The sequence below is a fragment of the Vulpes lagopus genome, chromosome 7 (genome assembly GCF_018345385.1).
Source record: "Vulpes lagopus strain Blue_001 chromosome 7, ASM1834538v1, whole genome shotgun sequence".
NCBI lineage: Eukaryota > Metazoa > Chordata > Mammalia > Carnivora > Canidae > Vulpes > Vulpes lagopus.
The window spans coordinates 58,019,374-58,037,437 of NC_054830.1; the positions used below are offsets into that span (position 1 = coordinate 58,019,374).

Here is an 18,064-nt window from a genome sequence, read left to right on the forward strand (position 1 = left end):
GATCTATTTGCTGTTTTTTCTCTAGCTCCTTTACGTGTAAGGTTAGCTTTTGTATTTGAGTTCTTTCCAGTTTTTGAATGGATGATTGTATTGCGATGTATTTTCCCCTCAGGACTGCTTTTGCTGCATGCCAAGGATTTTGAACGGTTGTATCTTCATTCTCATTAGTTTCCATGAATCTTTTTAATTCTTCCTTAATTTCCTGGTTGACCCTTTCATCTTTTAGCAGGATGGTCCTTAACCTCCATGTGTTTGAGGTCCTTTCAAACATCTTGTTGTGATTTATTTCTAATTTCAATACATTATGGTCTGAGAATAAGCAGGGGACGATCCCAATCTTTTGGTATCGGTTCAGACCCGATTTGTACCCAGTATGTGGTCTGCTCTGGAGAAAGTTCCATGTGCACTTGAGAAGAATGTGTATTCAGTTGAGTTTGGATGTAAAGTTCTGTAGATATCTGTGAAATCCATCTGGTCCAGTGTATCATTTAAAGCTCTCGTTTCTTTGGAGATGTTGTGTTTAGAAGACCCATCAAGTGTAGAAAGCGCTAGATTGAAGTCACCAAGTATAAGTGTATTATTATCTAAGTATTTCTTCACTTTGGTTATTAATTGATTGACATATTTGGCAGCTCCCACATTCGGGGCATGTATAGTGAGGATTGTTAAGTCCTCTTGTTGGATAGATCCTTTAAGTATGATATAGTGTCCCTCTTCATCTCTCACTATAGTCTTCGGGGTAAATTTTAGTTTATCTGATATAAGGATGGCAACCCGTCGTTTCTTTTGAGGACCGTTTGAATGGTAAATGGTTCTCCATCCTTTTATTTTCAGGCTGTAGGTGTCCTTCTGTCTAAAATGAGTCTCTTGTAGACAGCAAATAGATGGGTCCTGCTTTTTTATCCAGTCTGACACCCTGCGCCTTTTGATGGGGTCATTAAGCCCGTTCACGTTCAGAGTTACTATTGAAAGATATGAGTTTAGTGTCATCATGATATCTATTCAGTCCTTGTTTTTGTGGATTGTTCCACTGAACTTCTTCTTAAAGGGGAATTTTAAGAGTCCCCCTTAAAATTTCTTGCAGAGCTGGTTTGGAGGTCACATATTCTTTCAGTTCCTGCCTGTCTTGGAAGCTCTGTATCTCTCCTTCCATTCTGAATGAGAGTCTTGCTGGATAAAGTATTCTTGGTTGCATCTTCTCATTTAGGACCCTGAATATATCCTGCCAGCCCTTTCTGGCCTGCCAGGTCTCTGTGGAGAGGTCTGCTGTTACCCTAATACTCCTCCCCATAAAGGTCAGGGATTTCTTGTCTCTTGCTGCTTTAAGGATCTTCTCTTTATCTTTGGAATTGGCAAGGTTATCTATCAAATGTCGAGGTGTTGAACGGTTTTTACTGATTTTAGGGGAGGATCTATTTCCTGGATCTGAATGCCTGTTTCCCTTCCCAGATTAGGAAAGTTTTCAACTATGATTTGTTCAAATATATATTCTGGACCTCTGTCCCTTTCAGCGCCCTCAGGAACCCCAATTAAACGTAGGTATTTCTTCCTCAGGCTGTCATTTATTTCCCTTAATCTATCTTCATGGTCTTTTAATTGCCTGTCTCTTTTTTCCTCAGTTTCCCTTTTTGCCATCAACTTGTCTTCTATGTCACTCACTCGTTCTTCCACCTCATTAACCCTTGTCGTTAGGACTTCTAGTTTGGATTGCATCTCATTCAATTGATTCTTAATTTCTGCCTGATTAGATCTAAATTCTGCAGTCATGAAGTCCCTTGAGTCCTTTATGCTGTTTTCTAGAGTCACCAGTAGCTTTATAATAGTGCTTCTGAGTTGGCTTTCTGACATTGAGTTGTAATCCAGATTTTGTAACTCTGTGGGAGAGACGACTGTTTCTTTTGAGGTGAGTTTTTCCTTCTAGTCATTTTGCTCAGTGCAGAGTGGCCAAAAACAAGTAGTATTGGGAAAAGGAGATAAAGAGAGGAGAGAAGGAAAGAAAAGAGAAGAAGAAAAAAGAAAAAATGAAAAAAGAGAAGAAAAAGAGAAAGAAAAAGAAAGAAAGGGAAAAAAAGGGTGGGGGAAGGAAACAGAAATGAAAAAGCAAAAAACAACAACAAAACCAACAAAAAACCACGAGGGAGTATCCTCTGATTCTGTATACTTTAAGTCCCTTGACTTCCCCTGGAACTTGTCCGTCCAGCTGGTCTTCTGGGGGAGGGGCCTGCTGTGCTGATTCTCAGGTGTTAGCACTTGGGGGAGCTGCTCTGCCCCTGCCTGGTGCAGGGCTCAGTGGGGGCTGTTTACCCCGTGAGGCCCCAGGAGGAACAACCGCAGTGGCGGGGCCAGCTCTGCAGCCCTGGAGTCAGCTCCCGCAGTAACTCCAGGGCTCTCCGTCTGCAGGGCCTGGAGGCTCCGGGGCGGGGCCGCTGATCTGCTCAGCTCGGGGCAGGAGCGTCCTCGCCGTCCTGGGCCCTCCCGGCCTCTGCCTGTCCCAGCGGGGAGGCCGGATCCTGGGCTGTGTCCCGGCGCCCTGTGCTTGGGGGCCTGCGCTGTTGGATTCGCGCTCCCGCCCTGCAGCCCCCTCCACGGAGTCGCCGCCCGAGCCCCCCCGAGCTGCCCGAGCCCCCCCGAGCTGCTCCGGGTCCCGCCGTGCGCGCTGCAGCCCTTAGGGAGCTCGGGGCATCTCCCGGGGCGCAGGTGCCTGTTAGTGTCCCCGGGAGCCCGAGGGCATCCCCACCCTCCTGGGTCCTGCTCTAACTCCCTGCGGGCCCCTTTCCGCCCTGGAAGGTTGGTGCAGCTCCTGCTTCTCCGGGACCGGGCTCTCCTGTCCTGGGGACACTCGACCCGGCTTCAGCCCGGCTCCTTGGGGGCCCCTCCCCCTTGGAGGCCTTTGGTTTCTTTATTTCTACCCCACTCCCCGTCTTCCTACCTGGATAGAAGCGCAAACTCTTCTCACTGTAGCGTTCCAGCTGGCCTCTCTTTAAATCTCAGGCCAAATTTGTAGATTTTTCAGGATGATTTGAAGGTGATCTAGGTAATGTGGTGGGGACAGGTGACTTGGGGACCCTACTCTTCCGCCATGTTTCCCCTCCTCTCCACTAATTTTTTTTGTAAATAGCGTGCATCCATTGGGGAAAAGTCTGAACAATATAGATTTGTACAAAATCCAAAGGATTATATCTATGCCTCATGTCCCTCAAGCCATCCCTGTTTATATCCACAGCCCCTGTGTTGGCTGGCTGGGAGGCTGTGGTGCCTTTCAAGGGAAAGAGGAGATTGAGAAGCAGGATGGGGAAATTGAGAGATCTGTGTTAGGCCTCAGGTGCCTGAGACACCTCTCCAATCACCGAGTGGAGAGTTGGCTTTCCATGTCTGGATCTCGCCTGAGCTAGAGTCCTGTGTTCAGGAGGTAGCAGCAGCACATCATTGTTACTTTAGGCCTGGTTCTGGAGGAGGTCCAGACACAGCCTGTGCACAGAAGTGAGGAGCATCTGGAGTGTCAGCGCTGGAATGGGGGCAGAAGCCACACCAGGAAAAGAGACAGTAGGACAACAGTGGATAGGACAAAGTGAGGCATGCATGGAAACCTGGGAAGGGCCACCAGGAAAGACCCAGAATTTCAGGTAAACAATGAATCACTCTTCAGCATAAATGTGTCCCATTTGATCTGCTAAATCTGGCAGCCCAAAGCTGGAAGGAGAAGGGTGTGATGTCTATCTCAGCCTTCCCACGGTGATGCTGTGCAGGCCAGAGAGACCTGTGGGCCTGTACCACTTGTGATGAGCCCCCAGCCAGTTCCCCATTGTTGAGGCTGGACTGGCCCTCGTGGTTTTGTCATCACAGGGAGCACCTTAGCAAAAAGCATCAGGGAACTTGGAAGAATGAGCTCTATTGCTCACAGGTCCTGGAAGGGACATGGCATGCTTGTGAACCACACAGTATGCTCTTAGGGAGAGAGGGAGGGTGTGAGGACACGGGGCTCTGCTTTGCTAGGGTGGGATGACTAGGGTTTCATGGGTTCACTGTTGATTGGTTGACTTAAAACCTAAGAGCAAGAATTAGAATGAGGGAAGGGAGAAGTGGGATCCCTCAGGCAGTCAGCGATCAGGTTAGCCAAGACTTGCTGACAGAGGGCTCCGTGGGCGTGGTGGCCCGGCTGTTCGGTTGGTTTATTAGGAGCTGTGTCATACAGCTGGGTTCGTGGATGTCTTTGACATGGACACCTTGGCCATCGAAGTCTTCGTGTGAGGCACGCACTACAAAGGAGCCTCAGGGAGCCTCAGCAGAAACACAGCCCCAGCACCAGTAACACTGCATTTATTCTCCAAAAGAGCATTCTAGTTTGGAGAAGGAGGGTGGAATGCTTTACGGGCTTTAGCAGGAAGGTATTGGTCCGAATTTCCCTAGACTGAGCAGGAAGGGGGCAGTCCCAGTCCAGCCAGTTTCAGAACTGAGAGCAGGGCATTGTTCTTGAGGGTCAGCAGACTTTATCAGGAGGGATGAAAGGAGCAGGAGTTAAAGTCACAGGCAGGAGGGGGTGGAGGGCACACTGCTGGGGCCAGGATGTGGGGAGGCCCGGGTGGCAGGTCTCAAGTCCCTGAGAGTGTCTCATGGCACACTGAGGTCTGGGGAAACTGTTTGGCAGCATGTAGGTGACCGCTGGCCTTGGCAAGGGCCACATGTGCAGGAAGGAGCCAGATGGGTATTGAGCACAGAGACAAGGACACAGAGACAGTGAGGATGTGTCTGTTTCATTGTGTCCTGGGAGGGAGGAGAGAAATAGTGTGCAAGCTAGAGGGTGGGCATGAGGTCAAGGGAGCATGTTTGAGAAGATTCTAGAACAAGGACCTATTTTCATCAGATGATCCCACAGAGGTAGAGGGGGAGAAACTGAAAAGGCAGGAGAGAGGAGACCCTGGTGAGTGCAAGTCCTTGAGAGGCTGAGGTGGGCTTTGGGACTCCTCGCCCCCTTTATCCTGTTTCCTCTGCCATGTGATGCAGGCAGTAATAGACCTTCCTGGTGGGGGTACAGGGTATGGAGGTATGGACCGCATGGGTCATGGGTAGCTGTGTCTATTATTTGTTTGAAGAGATTGTGGATCTGGCACTGCAGGGACCCAGAGCCCCCCAGCCCTGTTCTAATTGTCCTTCATCCCTGTGGGTTCCAGGGGAGCTGCATAGAACGGCAGAATGGGGACCTGAGCCCAAGTTGACAGCTCTGCATGTGCTCCCAGTGATGGTGGGGCTGGGACTCATCTCTCTACCATGACCCACTTTGCCGCAATGGCCAGGCCTCCCAAGTGGGCCTGACTCAGTTTACCAGCATTTCTGCACAGCATGTGATGAATTTAAAGAGAGTGGTTGGTTTGTCTCAAGGGTCTAAGGTTCAGGCTTAGAGGGTCTAGGACAGGAAAGCCACTGGGAAGGTGGGGTGTGGGTCTCAGTTCTAGCGAATGACCTGCGCCTGGACCAGCCAGGTAAGGGTGGCTCCTGTGGGGGGCAGGACCAGGGAGGAGGCCAGGGTGGCACTGCCCTGGTGTGGCAAGAGGAGCAGACATTTCCTATCCCACTGCTGGCGCTGCTACAAAGCCTTTAGGACAGTGGACTCATGCAGGAATAAGTAATTCCCATTACCTTTTTTTTCTTTTCTTTGTGTGTGTGTGTGTGTGTGTGTGTGTGTGTGTGTGTGTGTGGTTTACTGCCTTTTTGAGCCGAGCAAAGCCTGCCTTGGCCCAAGTTCTATAGGCTTGTGTGTGGGGATTGTTCCTACCTTCAGAGGTGTCCCTAAAAGATGTGAGGCTTCCCCTGTGCCCTGCTTCCCCATTGCTCATTCAGACTGTGCTCACAGGCCCAGCGTCTCTGCTGACTCAATAAACCTGCTGTGCACAGTGCAGGCCCTGGCCCCTGCCAATGAGGAAATGGGGCTGGTGGCCTTGGGCAGCTTGTGGATACAAGTTAAAACATATAGCAACTTGTCTGTGCTGGGTTCTTCTCTCTGCTCTTCTTCAGTCTATAAATCCTGTGGAAAAGAAAAGTTTTACCAACACCTAGGCGCACTGTCAAGGATGACATAAGAAGCCATAAAAATTACATCTGTGCTAAAACTAGAGGTGGACAGGTATATACATTTTATTAAATAAAACAGCCTGGGATCTAGAACATTAAAAAAACAATAGTGTGTGTGTGTTTGTGTACACTGGAAGGGTATATACTAGACTTAGCGTTACTTATTTGGGGGCAGTAAAATTGTTGATGACTTGGGGTGCCACAGTGGCTCAGGCAGTGAGGCATCTGCTGTGAGCTCAGGTCATGATCTCAGGGTCCTGGGATGGAGCCCCACAACCGGCACTCTGTTCAGCCTGGGGGGGGGGTGCTGTTTCTCCCCCCCACCCGCACTCCCCATACTTCCTACCAAATAAATAAAATCTTTTAAAAAATGTTGATGATTTAAACTTCCATATTTATACCTTTTTGTGTTTTCTAAATTGTATTTCTTATGAACACATTACTTGTGTATTAAAAATCAAGTGGGTTGCCTGGGTGGCTCAGCGGTTGAGCGCCTGCCTTCGGCCCAGTGCATGATCCTGGAGTCCCGGGATCAAGCCCCACATTGGGCTCCCTGCATGGAGCCTGCTTCTCCTTCTGCCTGTGTCTCTGCCCCCCTCTCTCTCTCTCTCTCTCTCTCTCTCTCTCTCTCTCTCATGAATAAATAAAATCTTTAAAAAAATCAAGTGATTTTTATTTTGGAAAGGATGTCCTTTGAGAGTAGAACAGGGGGGATCATGGCATGTCACATTCTATGTGGCAGTGAAAAGAGATGGTCCCACAGTCTGGCTGATCATCTTAAGATTTGTGTGGAATCAGAAAAGACCCCGAATAGCCAGGGGAATATTAAAAAAGAAAACCATAGCTAGGGGCATCACAATGCCAGATTTCAGGTTGTACTACAAAGCTGTGGTCATCAAGACAGTGTGGTACTGGCACAAAAACAGACACATAGATCAGTGCAACAGAATAGAGAATCTAGAAGTGGACCCTCAACTCTATGGTCAACTAATATTCGACAAAGCAGGAAAGACTCTCCACTGGAAAAAGGACAGTCTCTTCAATAAATGGTGCTGGGAAAATTGGACATCCACATGCAGAAGAATGAAACTGGACCATTCTCTTACACCAGACACAAAGATGAACGTGAGAAACTTAACGTCGGGATAAACAAATCAGACACGGATGGATGGAGTGTGACTTTGCTAATCTAAATTGTAAAGTGAGCAGTACAGTATGTTGAGGACTGCACTCACAGTTGGTAACACTAAGGAAGGAATGAAACAAAAACCGAGGAGCTTGGACACTGGGCCTCTGTGATAAAGAACAGGGGCTATTATTGGACAGGGGCTCAGACACTTTGGGAAGCTGGTGGCCTTCTGTTTCTTGATCTTATTTTCCATAAATAATTCACGAATATTTTTTATTGAGCTACGAATCACATACCATAAAATTTACCCCTTCAAAATGTATGATTCAAGAGAACAGAAAATACATGTTTACACCAATATAATTGCTGAATTACACAGCTGTCTTTGGATTGGATAAGAGAAAAAAGAGCTACTAACAAAAATACATTTATACTGTTTTTTTTGTTTGTTTGTTTTATTTCTTTATGTAGTTACCTTTGCTCACGCTCTGGATTTCTTTTTGTCGATAAGAACTGCTATCTGGGTCCTGTCAGTTGAAGCCTGAAGGACTTTCTTTGGTGTTCCCCGTAGGCAGGTGTACTAGTGTCAAATTCTCTTGGTCTTTGTTCGTCTGGGAATCTCTCAATTTGGTAGCGTGGCAGGATACAAAATCAATTCCCAGAAATCAATGGCATTTCTATACACTAACAATGAGACTGAAGAAAGAGAAATTAAGGAGTCAATCCCATTTACAATTGCACCCAAAAGCATAAGATACCTAGGAATAAACCTAACCAAAGAGGTAAAAGATCTATACCCTAAAAACTATAGAACACTTCTGAAAAAAATTGAGGAAGACACAAAGAGATGGAAAAATATTCCATGCTCATGGATTGGCAGAATTAATATTGTAAAAATGTCAATGTTACCCAGGGCAATTTATACGTTTAATGCAATCCCTATCAAAATACCATGGACTTTCTTCAGAGAGTTAGAACAAATTATTTTAAGATTTGTGTGGAATCAGAAAAGACCCCGAATAGCCAGGGGAATTTTAAAAAAGAAAACCATAGCTGGGGGCATCACAATGCCAGATTTCAGGCTGTACTACAAAGCTGTGGTCATCAAGACAGTGTGGTACTGGCACAAAAACAGACACATAGATCAATGGAACAGAATAGAGAACCCAGAAGTGGACCCTGAAATGTAGGGTCATCTAATATTCGATAAAGGAGGAAAGACTATCCATTGGAAGAAAGACAGTCTCTTCAATAAATGGTGCTGGGAAAATTGGACATCCACATGCAGAAGAATGAAACTAGACCACTCCCTTGCACCATACACAAAGATAAACTCAAAATGGATGAGAGATCTAAATGTGAGACAAGATTCCATCCAAATCCTAGAGGAGAACACAGGCAACACCCTTTTTGAACTCGGCCACAGTAACTTCTTGCAAGATACATCCACGAAGGCAAAAGAAACAAAAGCAAAAATGAACTATTGGGACTTCATCAAGATAAGAAGCTTTTGCACAGCAAAGGATACAGTCAACAAAACTAAAAGACAACCTACAGAATGGGAGAACTCTGCTCACTCATACAGCCATTTGCAAATGACATATCAGATAAAGGGCTAGTTTTCAATTTGTCCTTCATTTTTGAAGGCTACCTTTGTCTTTACAGAGCTTTTGATTGGTGGTCTCATTCTTTAAGCACTTGGAATACGTCATCCTGTTGCCTCTGGCCTTGGTGGTTTCTTTTTTTTTTTCAATAAATTTTTTATTGGTGTTCAATTTGCCAACATACAGAATAACACCCAGTGCTCATCCCACCAAGTGCCCCCCTCAGTGCCCGTCACCCATTCACCCCCACCCCCTGCCCTCCTCCCCTTCCACCACTCCTAGTTCGTTTCCCAGAGTTAGGAGTCTTTATGTTCTGTCTCCCTTTCTAATATTTCCTACCCATTTCTTCCTTGGTGGTTTCTGATGAATATTAAGCTGTTAATCTTCTTGAGGAGCCCTGGTGCATGAAGGGGGGCTTCTCCCTGCCTTTAAGATTCTTTGTCATTGTTTGATGATAGTGTGTCTTTGTGTGGATCTCTAAATTTACTTTACTTGGAATTTGTTGAGCTTCTTGAATATGGAAATCTTTCTGAACATATCTGGAAAGGTTTTGCCTGTTATGTCTTCAGATATTCTGATCTCTCATCCCTTTCTGAGCCTCCTGTTATGCTGGCTGCTTTGATGGTGTCCCGTAGCCCACTGAGGACTGGTTCATTTTTCTTCATCTCATTTTCTTTCTGTTCTTCGGGTTGGATAATCTCTGCTGATTTATCTTTCAGTTGAGTGGTTCCTTACTCTCCCACCCAGGTCAACTGGCGCACTCCTCGAGGGAATTTTACATTTTGGTTATTTTATTTTACGACTCCAGAATTTCTATTTGGTTCTTTTAAAAGTAGTTTTTATCTCTTTATTGATAGTCCTTATTTGGTTAGACTTCATTTTCATACTTTTCTAGTTCTTCATGCATGGTTACCTAAGTTCTTTGAACGTATTTAAAAAGTTGATTTATTTTTTATTTTTTTAAAAATAGCTATTTAAAGTTCTTGCCTAGTTAGTCCAATGTCTGGGCTTCCTCATGATATATTTTATTAATTGCTTTTTATCCCTGTGCATAGCTCACCATGTCATGGTTCCTTGCAGGTCTCATATTTTTTTAAATTTATTTTTTATTGGTGTTCAATTTGTCAACATACAGAATAACACCCAGTGCTCATCCCGTCAAGTGCCCTTTCAGTGCCCACCACCCAGTGACCCCCACCCCCCGCCCACCTCCCCTTCCACCACCCCTAGTTCATTTCCCAGAGTTAGGAGGTCTCATATTTTTTGTTGAAAACTGGACATTTAAAATTCTGGAATGTGACAACTCTGGAAATCAGATGCTCCCCTCTTCTCAGGGTTTCTTGTTATTGCTGCTTGCTGGGGTTGTTGTCTTTAGTGACTTTGCTGAATTCTTCTTCAGCATTGCATTCTTGCTTTGCATTCTTTGTTGTACCTCTGCTGGTGGTCAAGTAAGGCGTGGCAGGAGATCTCCTGGAATGATGTGCATGGACCCCAGGAATCTCACTGTCTTTGCCTGGGGGACTCCGCACACGTCAGGCAGGCGCTGGCAGTGCCACCCCCCTCCTGCTCCTGCAGAGCCTCCAGATGAGCTGGAGGTCAGAGCTTTGGGCCTCCTCAGCTATTTCCTGAGCAGATGTCCAGCTGAATGTGAGTGGCCAGCTAGATTCCCTGCAATATTTAGCAACTGTTCAGAATTTACAAAGACAGCTCGTTCCCCAGCTTTTCCTTTTAGGCTTTTTGGTTAGTTATTATGGGCCCCAGCTGCCACCCATTGCCTCAGCCAGCTGTGTAGTACCTCTGATTGCTTCAACCAATGTTCCCCAGGCAGAAGGCATTTTCTCCTGAATGAATTGTAAGTTGGGTGAGATACCGCCAGTCTGTACATGGCAATTCCACCTGTTGGGTCAAATAATGACCATTTTTTTTTTTTTGAGAATGAGGCTTTGAAAGAGCTGGAGCTCATTCTGTTCTCCCTGGGCTGTTGGTTCTCAAGACTGCTGCAGAGCCAGAGAGCAGGGGTGGGACTGAGGCACAGTTACCTTATCACAGGCACCCATGTTGCTGTTCCTGCTGAGGACTCAGCATTTCTTTCTTCCTTGCACTGCTGCAAGCCTTTGATTAATTTCCAGATTTCTGAACAAGTGGATCCTGATAGTTTTTACTGGCTTTCTTGTTCTTTTATGGAGAAGAGAATTCTCAGAGCTCCCTATGCCACCAGTTTTGCTAAGTGTAATTTGTAAATATTTAGTGCTCTCTTCTAGAAAGTGTTTTTTCCTCAAACATGTGCCAATTAAATAAAAAGCTGTTTAAATAGGGGTTGCAGGAGACCATTGGAGCAGTCCCTGGGTGAGCCGTCTGCTGGGCAGGAGGGCCCAAGGACATCAGCCCTATGGTCAGGCGCTCTACTGACAGCCTCTGTTACCTTGTGTCTCCCAGGTTAAGGCTGCCCGGGGCTCAGCTCTGCTCACATGGATGGGACAGAGACTCGACAGCGGAGGCCAGAGGAGCTGGTTCTGCCACATACCCTCAGTCCTGGAAGACTCTCTGCAGCCTCAGAAGATGGACCTCTGAGTGTATCAGAGAGCCATGTGGTAGTCCTGAAACCACCGGGGTCTGAGCTTAGCAGGGAGACTGCCTTGTCCATTGGCCTTCAGGTGATAGTGCCTTTCCTGTTTGCAGGACTGGGACTCTCTGGGGCTGGCGTACTTCTGAACTATTTCCAGGTAAGAGGGAACTAAATGGTAATGGTGCTGTTTGGGGCATTGTTGAACTTCATACCTGAAGAGTAGGCATGTTGAGTCTAGCTTGAGAGACAAGGGGCAGGGCCTTATCTTCGCAAATACCATTTTGTTACAAATTGGGCAAGATTCTTGTAGTTCCTGGTGACAGAGACTAAGTTTAACCCAGGTTAAGCTTTAAAAAGACAATTTATAAGCTCATATAGTCGAAATAGCCAAGGGGTTGGATTTCAGGCGTGGCATGATCCAGGTGCTTAGATGATATCAGGATGCTGGCCTTTTTTCTGTCATTTAGCTGTGTTTTATTTTCAGGCGAGATTCCTTACCTAGAGGGGAGGATGGCCCTTGGCAGTTAATCCTTAGTACATGTGTTCTTAGAATAAAGAGAGACCACTTTGTCAATCTCTAAAAATTGATCCTGATGTCTACTCCTGTTCCAGTCACTATTCCCTGAGGGAGGACATTCTCTGCTTGGCTAGCTGGACTCATCATTTATTGAGTCATCATTTATTGTCATCATTTATTGAGGGGAGGCAGGGCCCCTTGATTTGCAGCCCTACCAGAATGCCACCTAGTGAGAACCCATCAGACAAAAAAAGTTACCAAAGTACCATGCCTTTCCTGTTCTACCATTAAAGCCTCAGCCTTCCACCAGGGAGATCATCAGAACCCCTCCCTGGAAAAGCATAATACCTAAGAATATTCTAAGTCATGACTGGCCAGATCTGTCCTATCACTCAGCAAGCAACAGAAAACAAAGATCATAGAGTGGGGCAGGCTGGAGGAAGCAGGACTGACACACGTGACAGCTCCCAGCCATGCCTCACTCAAGGCTCTAGGGACTCTGTGTGTGTGTGTGGGTGTCAACTTAGGCCCTGCCCCTCACTGATTTGAGTCCCAGTTCTGCCACTTAGCTGTAAGGCTGGTGGTTTATTTCTTATTTTTTTTTAAAGATTTTATTTATTTGTCAGAGAGTGAGCACACAAGTAAAGGGGAGCGGCAGGCAGAGGGAAAAGCAGGCTCCCTGCTGATCGAGGAGCCCAATGCGGGACTTGATCCAGGACTCTGGGATCCTGGTCTGAGCTGAAGATAGACACCCACTGACTGAGTCACCCAGGCGCCCCAAGGCTGGTGGTTTACCTCTTTTTTTTTTTAAGCAATGCTAATATCAGATTTCATATATAAGTCTGAATTTCTGTTTCCTCTTGAAAATTTGGTAACTATGTTGAACCTACATTGTCTCATGGCCATAGGCAGTTGTTGCTGCCTCCTTTAGATGCCACTATCCCCACACTCCCTCTTATCAAATCATCCCACTCCACTCCATCACCTGCATGGCCCCACCCTAGTCTGAGGTTCTCAGAGACCCTTCCAGCACCCAGTTGTCCAGTTCCTCATGACATCACACCTGTGACCACCAGCTCCATTTCCAGGATCCACCTGGACCTTGTCAGGCCCCAGGATGGCTCTCCTAAACTGGAGTCCCCATCCCAGTCTGATTCAGCCCCATTCCCCATGTTCGGTGTCCCCGTGACCTCCAGATCCCTCAGCCCCCTCTCCCAGTGACCTGGTGCCCATAACTGGTTGATTCCTCCCCACTGCACTCCCATCTCCTCCCCTGCCTCCTCACCACCCTCCTTCCTTAAGGTCCTGCTCCCTGCAGTCTGTGCTCTACACCTGAAATTCTCAAAAAGCCTCTTTTATTGCATGTTCCTGTCAGTATGACATCACTGAGCACATGTCCCTCACACACACACACACACACACACACACACACACCCGTCACACGTGTGCATGTATACATACATGTGTATATGGTCTCCCACAGTGGTTTAGGAAATGTGCGCCACACACAAGGTTATAAATTACGTTGGGAGAGGTCGCATAGCCATGAGCAGAACATTTAAGCCACTTTGTGACGGCAGCCTTAGCACACTATTATATTAAATTTAAAAGCACATCCGAACAGAAATGGCTAAATAAATTCTGGTGTATTTCTATAATGGAACACTGAACAACCATTAAAAATGGCTTAAATGAGAGAGACTTATTTTCTCATGGTTCTGGAGGCTGGAAATACCAAATCCAGGTGTCTGTCCTCAGGTTGGTTTCTCCTGAGGCCCCTGCCCTTGGCTGCCGCTGGCCATCTTCTCCCTGTGCCCTCGTGTGGCCTTCCCTCTGTGCTGTCTGTGTTCAAATGTCCTTTTCTTGTGAGGATATTGGTCAGATTGGATTGAGGCCTCCGCTTATGACCTCATTACAGTTTAATACCTCTTTAAAGCCAAATTTGGGGCAGCCCGGGTGGCTCAGTGGTTTAGCGCCGCCTTCAGCCCAGGGTGTGTGATCCAGCTAACCCAGGATCGAGTCCCACGTCGGGCTCCCTACATGGAGCCTGCTTCTCCCTCTGCCTGTGTCTCTGCCTCTCTCTCTCTCTCTCATGAATGAATAAATAAGTAAAATCTTTTTTTTTTTTTTAAGAAGCCCAATTTGTTGGCACCACATACAGTCATATTGTGAAGCATGGGGGCGGTTAGAACTTCAGTTTAGGGGAGGGGGTACGATGCAGCTCCTGACAACTTCAAATGATATTCCTCTCACAAAAGCTACAATAAATCTTCTTGACATTTAACAGGCTCCTGAGTAAGTGAGTTGGATGAATTATTGCCAGTAGAAGTGCTTGTGGCTACAAAGTGCCTGCACTTTGACAGATATCTTCAAATCACTTGCCCTGGGGGTGGGGACAGTTCTACTCCCTCCAGAACCAAAGGAAAATGCCTGATTCCCAGCATTTGGCAACACAGTTTTTATTATCAGATCCTTTGTTTTTTTTTTTTTTATTTTTTATTTTTTTAGTTTCTAATTAACTTTTATTGGTGTTTAATTTACCAACATACAGAAAAACACCCAGTGCTCATCCCGTCAAGTGTCCACCTCAGTGCCCGTCACCCATTCCCCTCCAACACCCGCCCTCCTCCCCTTCCACCACCCCTAGTTCGTTTCCCCGAGTTAGGAGTCTTTATGTTCTGTCTCCCTTCCTGATATTTCCCAACATTTCTTTTCCCTTCCTTTATATTCCCTTTCACTATTATTCATATTCCCCAAATGAATGAGAACATACACTGTTTGTCCTTCTCCGATTGACTTATTTCACTCAGCATAATACCCTCCAGTTCCATCCACGTTGAAGCAAATGGTGGGTATTTGTCGTTTCTAATTGCTGAGTAATATTCCATTGTATACATAAACCACATCTTCTTTATCCATTCATCTTTCGATGGACACCGAGGCTCCTTCCACAGTTTGGCTATTGTGGCCATTGCTGATAGAAACATCGGGGTGCAGGTGTCCCGACGTTTCATTGCATCTGAATCTTTGGGGTAAATCCCCAACAGTGCAATTGCTGGGTCGTAGGGCAGGTCTATTTTTAACTCTTTGAGGAACCTCCACACAGTTTTCCAGAGTGGCTGCACCAGTTCACATTCCCACCAACAGTGTAAGAGGGTTCCCTTTTCTCCGCATCCTCTCCAACATTTGTTGTTTCCTGCCTTGTTAATTTTCCCCATTCTCACTGGTGTGAGGTGGTATCTCATTGTGGTTTTGATTTGTATTTCCCTGATGGCAAGTGATGCAGAGCATTTTCTCATGTGCGTGTTGGCCATGTCCATGTCTTCCTCTGTGAGATTTCTCTTCATGTCTTTTGCCCATTTCATGATTGGATTGTTTGTTTCTTTGGTGTTGAGTTTAATAAGTTCTTTATAGATTTTGGAAACTAGCCCTTTATCTGATATGTCATTTGCAAATATCTTCTCCCATTCTGTAGGTTGTCTTTTAGTTTTGTTGACTGTATCCTTTGCTGTGCAAAAGCTTCTTATCTTGATGAAGTCCCAATAGTTCATTTTTGCTTTTGTTTCTTTTGCCTTCGTGGATGTATCTTGCAAGAAGTTACTGTGGCCAAGTTCAAAAAGGGTGTTGCCTGTGTTCTCCTCTAGGATTTTGATGGAATCTTGTCTCACATTTAGATCTTTCATCCATTTTGAGTTTATCTTTGTGTATGGTGAAAGAGAGTGGTCCAGTTTCATTCTTCTGCATGTGGATGTCCAATTTTCCCAGCACCATTTATTGAAGAGACTGTCTTTCTTCCAATGGATAGTCTTTCCTCCTTTATCGAATATTAGATGGCCGTACATTTCAGGGTCCACTTCTGGGTTCTCTATTCTGTTCCATTGATCTATGTGTCTGTTTTTGTGCCAGTACCACACTGTCTTGATGACCACAGCTTTGTAATACAACCTGAAATCTGGCATTGTGATGCCCCCAGCTAAGGTTTTCTTTTTTAAAATTCCCCCGGCTATTCGGGGTCTTTTCTGATTCCACACAAATCTTAAAATAATTTGTTCTAACTCTCTGAAGAAAGTCCATGGTATTTTGATAGGGATTGCATTAAACGTATAAATTGCCCTGGGTAACATTGACATTTTTACAATATTAATTCTGCCAATCCATGAGCATGGAATCTTTTTCCATCTCTTTGTGTCTTCCTCAATTTCTTTCAGAAGTGTTCTATAGTTTTTAGGGTATAGATCTTTTACCTCTTTGGTTAGGTTTATTCCTAGGTATCTTATGCTTTTGGGTGCAATTGTAAATGGGATTGACTCCTTAATTTCTCTTTCTTCAGTCTCATTGTTAGTGTATAGAAATGCCATTGATTTCTGGGCATTGATTTTGCATCCTGCCACGCTACCAAATTGCTGTATGAGTTCTAGCAATCTGGGGGTGGAGGCTTTTGGGTTTTCTATGTAGAGTATCATGTCATCGGCGAAGAGGGAGAGTTTGACTTCTTCTTTGCCAATTTGAATGCCTTTAATGTCTTTTTGTTGTCTGATTGCTGAGGCGAGGACTTCCAGAACTATGTTGAACAGCAGTGGTGAGAGTGGACATCCCTGTCTTGTTCCTGATCTTAGGGGAAAGGCTCCCAGTGCTTCCCCATTGAGAATGATATTTGCTGTGGGCTTTTCGTAGATGGCTTTTAAGATGTCGAGGAAAGTTCCCTCTATCCCAACACTCTGAAGGGTTTTGATCAGGAATGGATGCTGTATTTTGTCAAATGCTTTCTCTTATCAGATCCTTTGATCTTGAATAATCAGGTAGATGGAAAATTGCATTTCATTGTACACTCTATTAGTTTCCATCTGGATGTAACATGTTATCACCAAAGTTAGCAGCTTGGAATGGCATTCACTTATCATCTTGTGGGTGCTGTGGGCCACGAACCCTGGTTAGCTGGGTTTTCTGCTGCCAGGCGTCTCAGGAGGCCATAGTCCAGGTGTTGGCCCATGGTGGAGGCATCTTCCTGGAGTGCTCACATGGCTGTGGGAGGGATTCAGCTCCTGGTGAGTTGTTGGACTGAGTTCCTCACTGGCTGTTGCCCAGAGGCCACCTTCAGTACTTTCCCCACTGGACGTGTCCAGCATGGCTACTTCATCAAAGCGTGCAGTCTGAGAAGGAAGCAGCGTCTGCTAGCAAGACACAAAAGCCTGCCTTTTGTAACCTCCCCACAGAAGAACATCTTTCTTCTTTTGGCTACAAGCAAGTCACTGAACTCAGCCTGTGTTCAAGAGGAGATTACATGGTGTGTAGGCACTGGGCCGTTCTCGAGGCCCCTTGCAGTGTAATTTGCATTTCTTAGATTAATGAGTAAAGTTGAATATCTCTGGGCATTTGCTTCTATTCTTTGCCCATATTTTTATGGAGTGGCTGTCCTTTTTCTTATTGATATCTAAGGGCTCTTTATATATAGGGCAATTGGCCCTTTAATTGCAATATGGATTATAAATATGTTTCTCATTTTTCTATCTGTCTTTTGACTTTGCTTTTGGTGGTTTTTTCGCCCTGCATATTGCTTTAATGTAGTGAGATAAATACTCTTTCTTTTAAGGCTCTGAGCCCGTGTCTTTTGTAGAAACAGGAGCTGCCTCTCATCCAGCCCTCCAGCCCCTAGGTGCCCATATATTACAAGGTTTGGGAATGTGTTCACATGAAGAAGAAAGAACCCCATTCTTTGTGATGAGTCTGCACTACACATAGCAGAAGTTCAAACTGGTGGTCCACAGACATAGTGCTGGTCTGTAGAGTGGTCAGGAACCTTGGGCCCCATGTAAGTAGGGTCAGGGTAGAGAGGAGGGAGGGTCTGACACGGATCGTGCCTTAGAGATATGGAGCAGCCTAGACAGGGAGGAGGGCAGGGGGCTGGCAGGAGGGAGAAGCGAGGATGTGGAGAGTTCTGTGAGGTAAGGGATTGAAGCCTGGATTGAGTGCCACAGGGGATGAGGCCAGCCTGTTGCCTTCCCTTGGTGAGGGAGGATTCCCATCCTAGGGTTATGGGGATGACTGAACCCAGGGCACCCAGCCCTGGACTGTTAAGAAACACAGCAGGTTTTCCATTACATGTCCCCCTAGCCTGAGAGGGGATAGCAGATGCTGTGTAGGGCCCGCACAAGGGACTCCTTGGGAGCAGCATGAGCCTGCAG

General features: G+C 45.9%; 1 protein-coding gene across 4 annotated transcripts in view; it reads left to right on the forward strand.

Moving 5' to 3' along the window:
• The window catches only part of SLC41A3 (solute carrier family 41 member 3), a 94,542-nt gene that overhangs the window by 13,033 nt on the left and 63,445 nt on the right, over positions 1–18,064 (forward strand). For 3 of the 4 annotated variants that reach the window (XM_041764149.1, XM_041764150.1, XM_041764151.1), the window contains exon 2: positions 11,236–11,522. In XM_041764149.1, the coding sequence (XP_041620083.1) occupies positions 11,268–11,522 (255 nt within the window). In that variant the 5' untranslated portion in view covers positions 11,236–11,267. The remainder of the gene's footprint in view (positions 1–11,235; positions 11,523–18,064) is intronic. The other variant, XM_041764152.1, reaches the window with a different exon arrangement.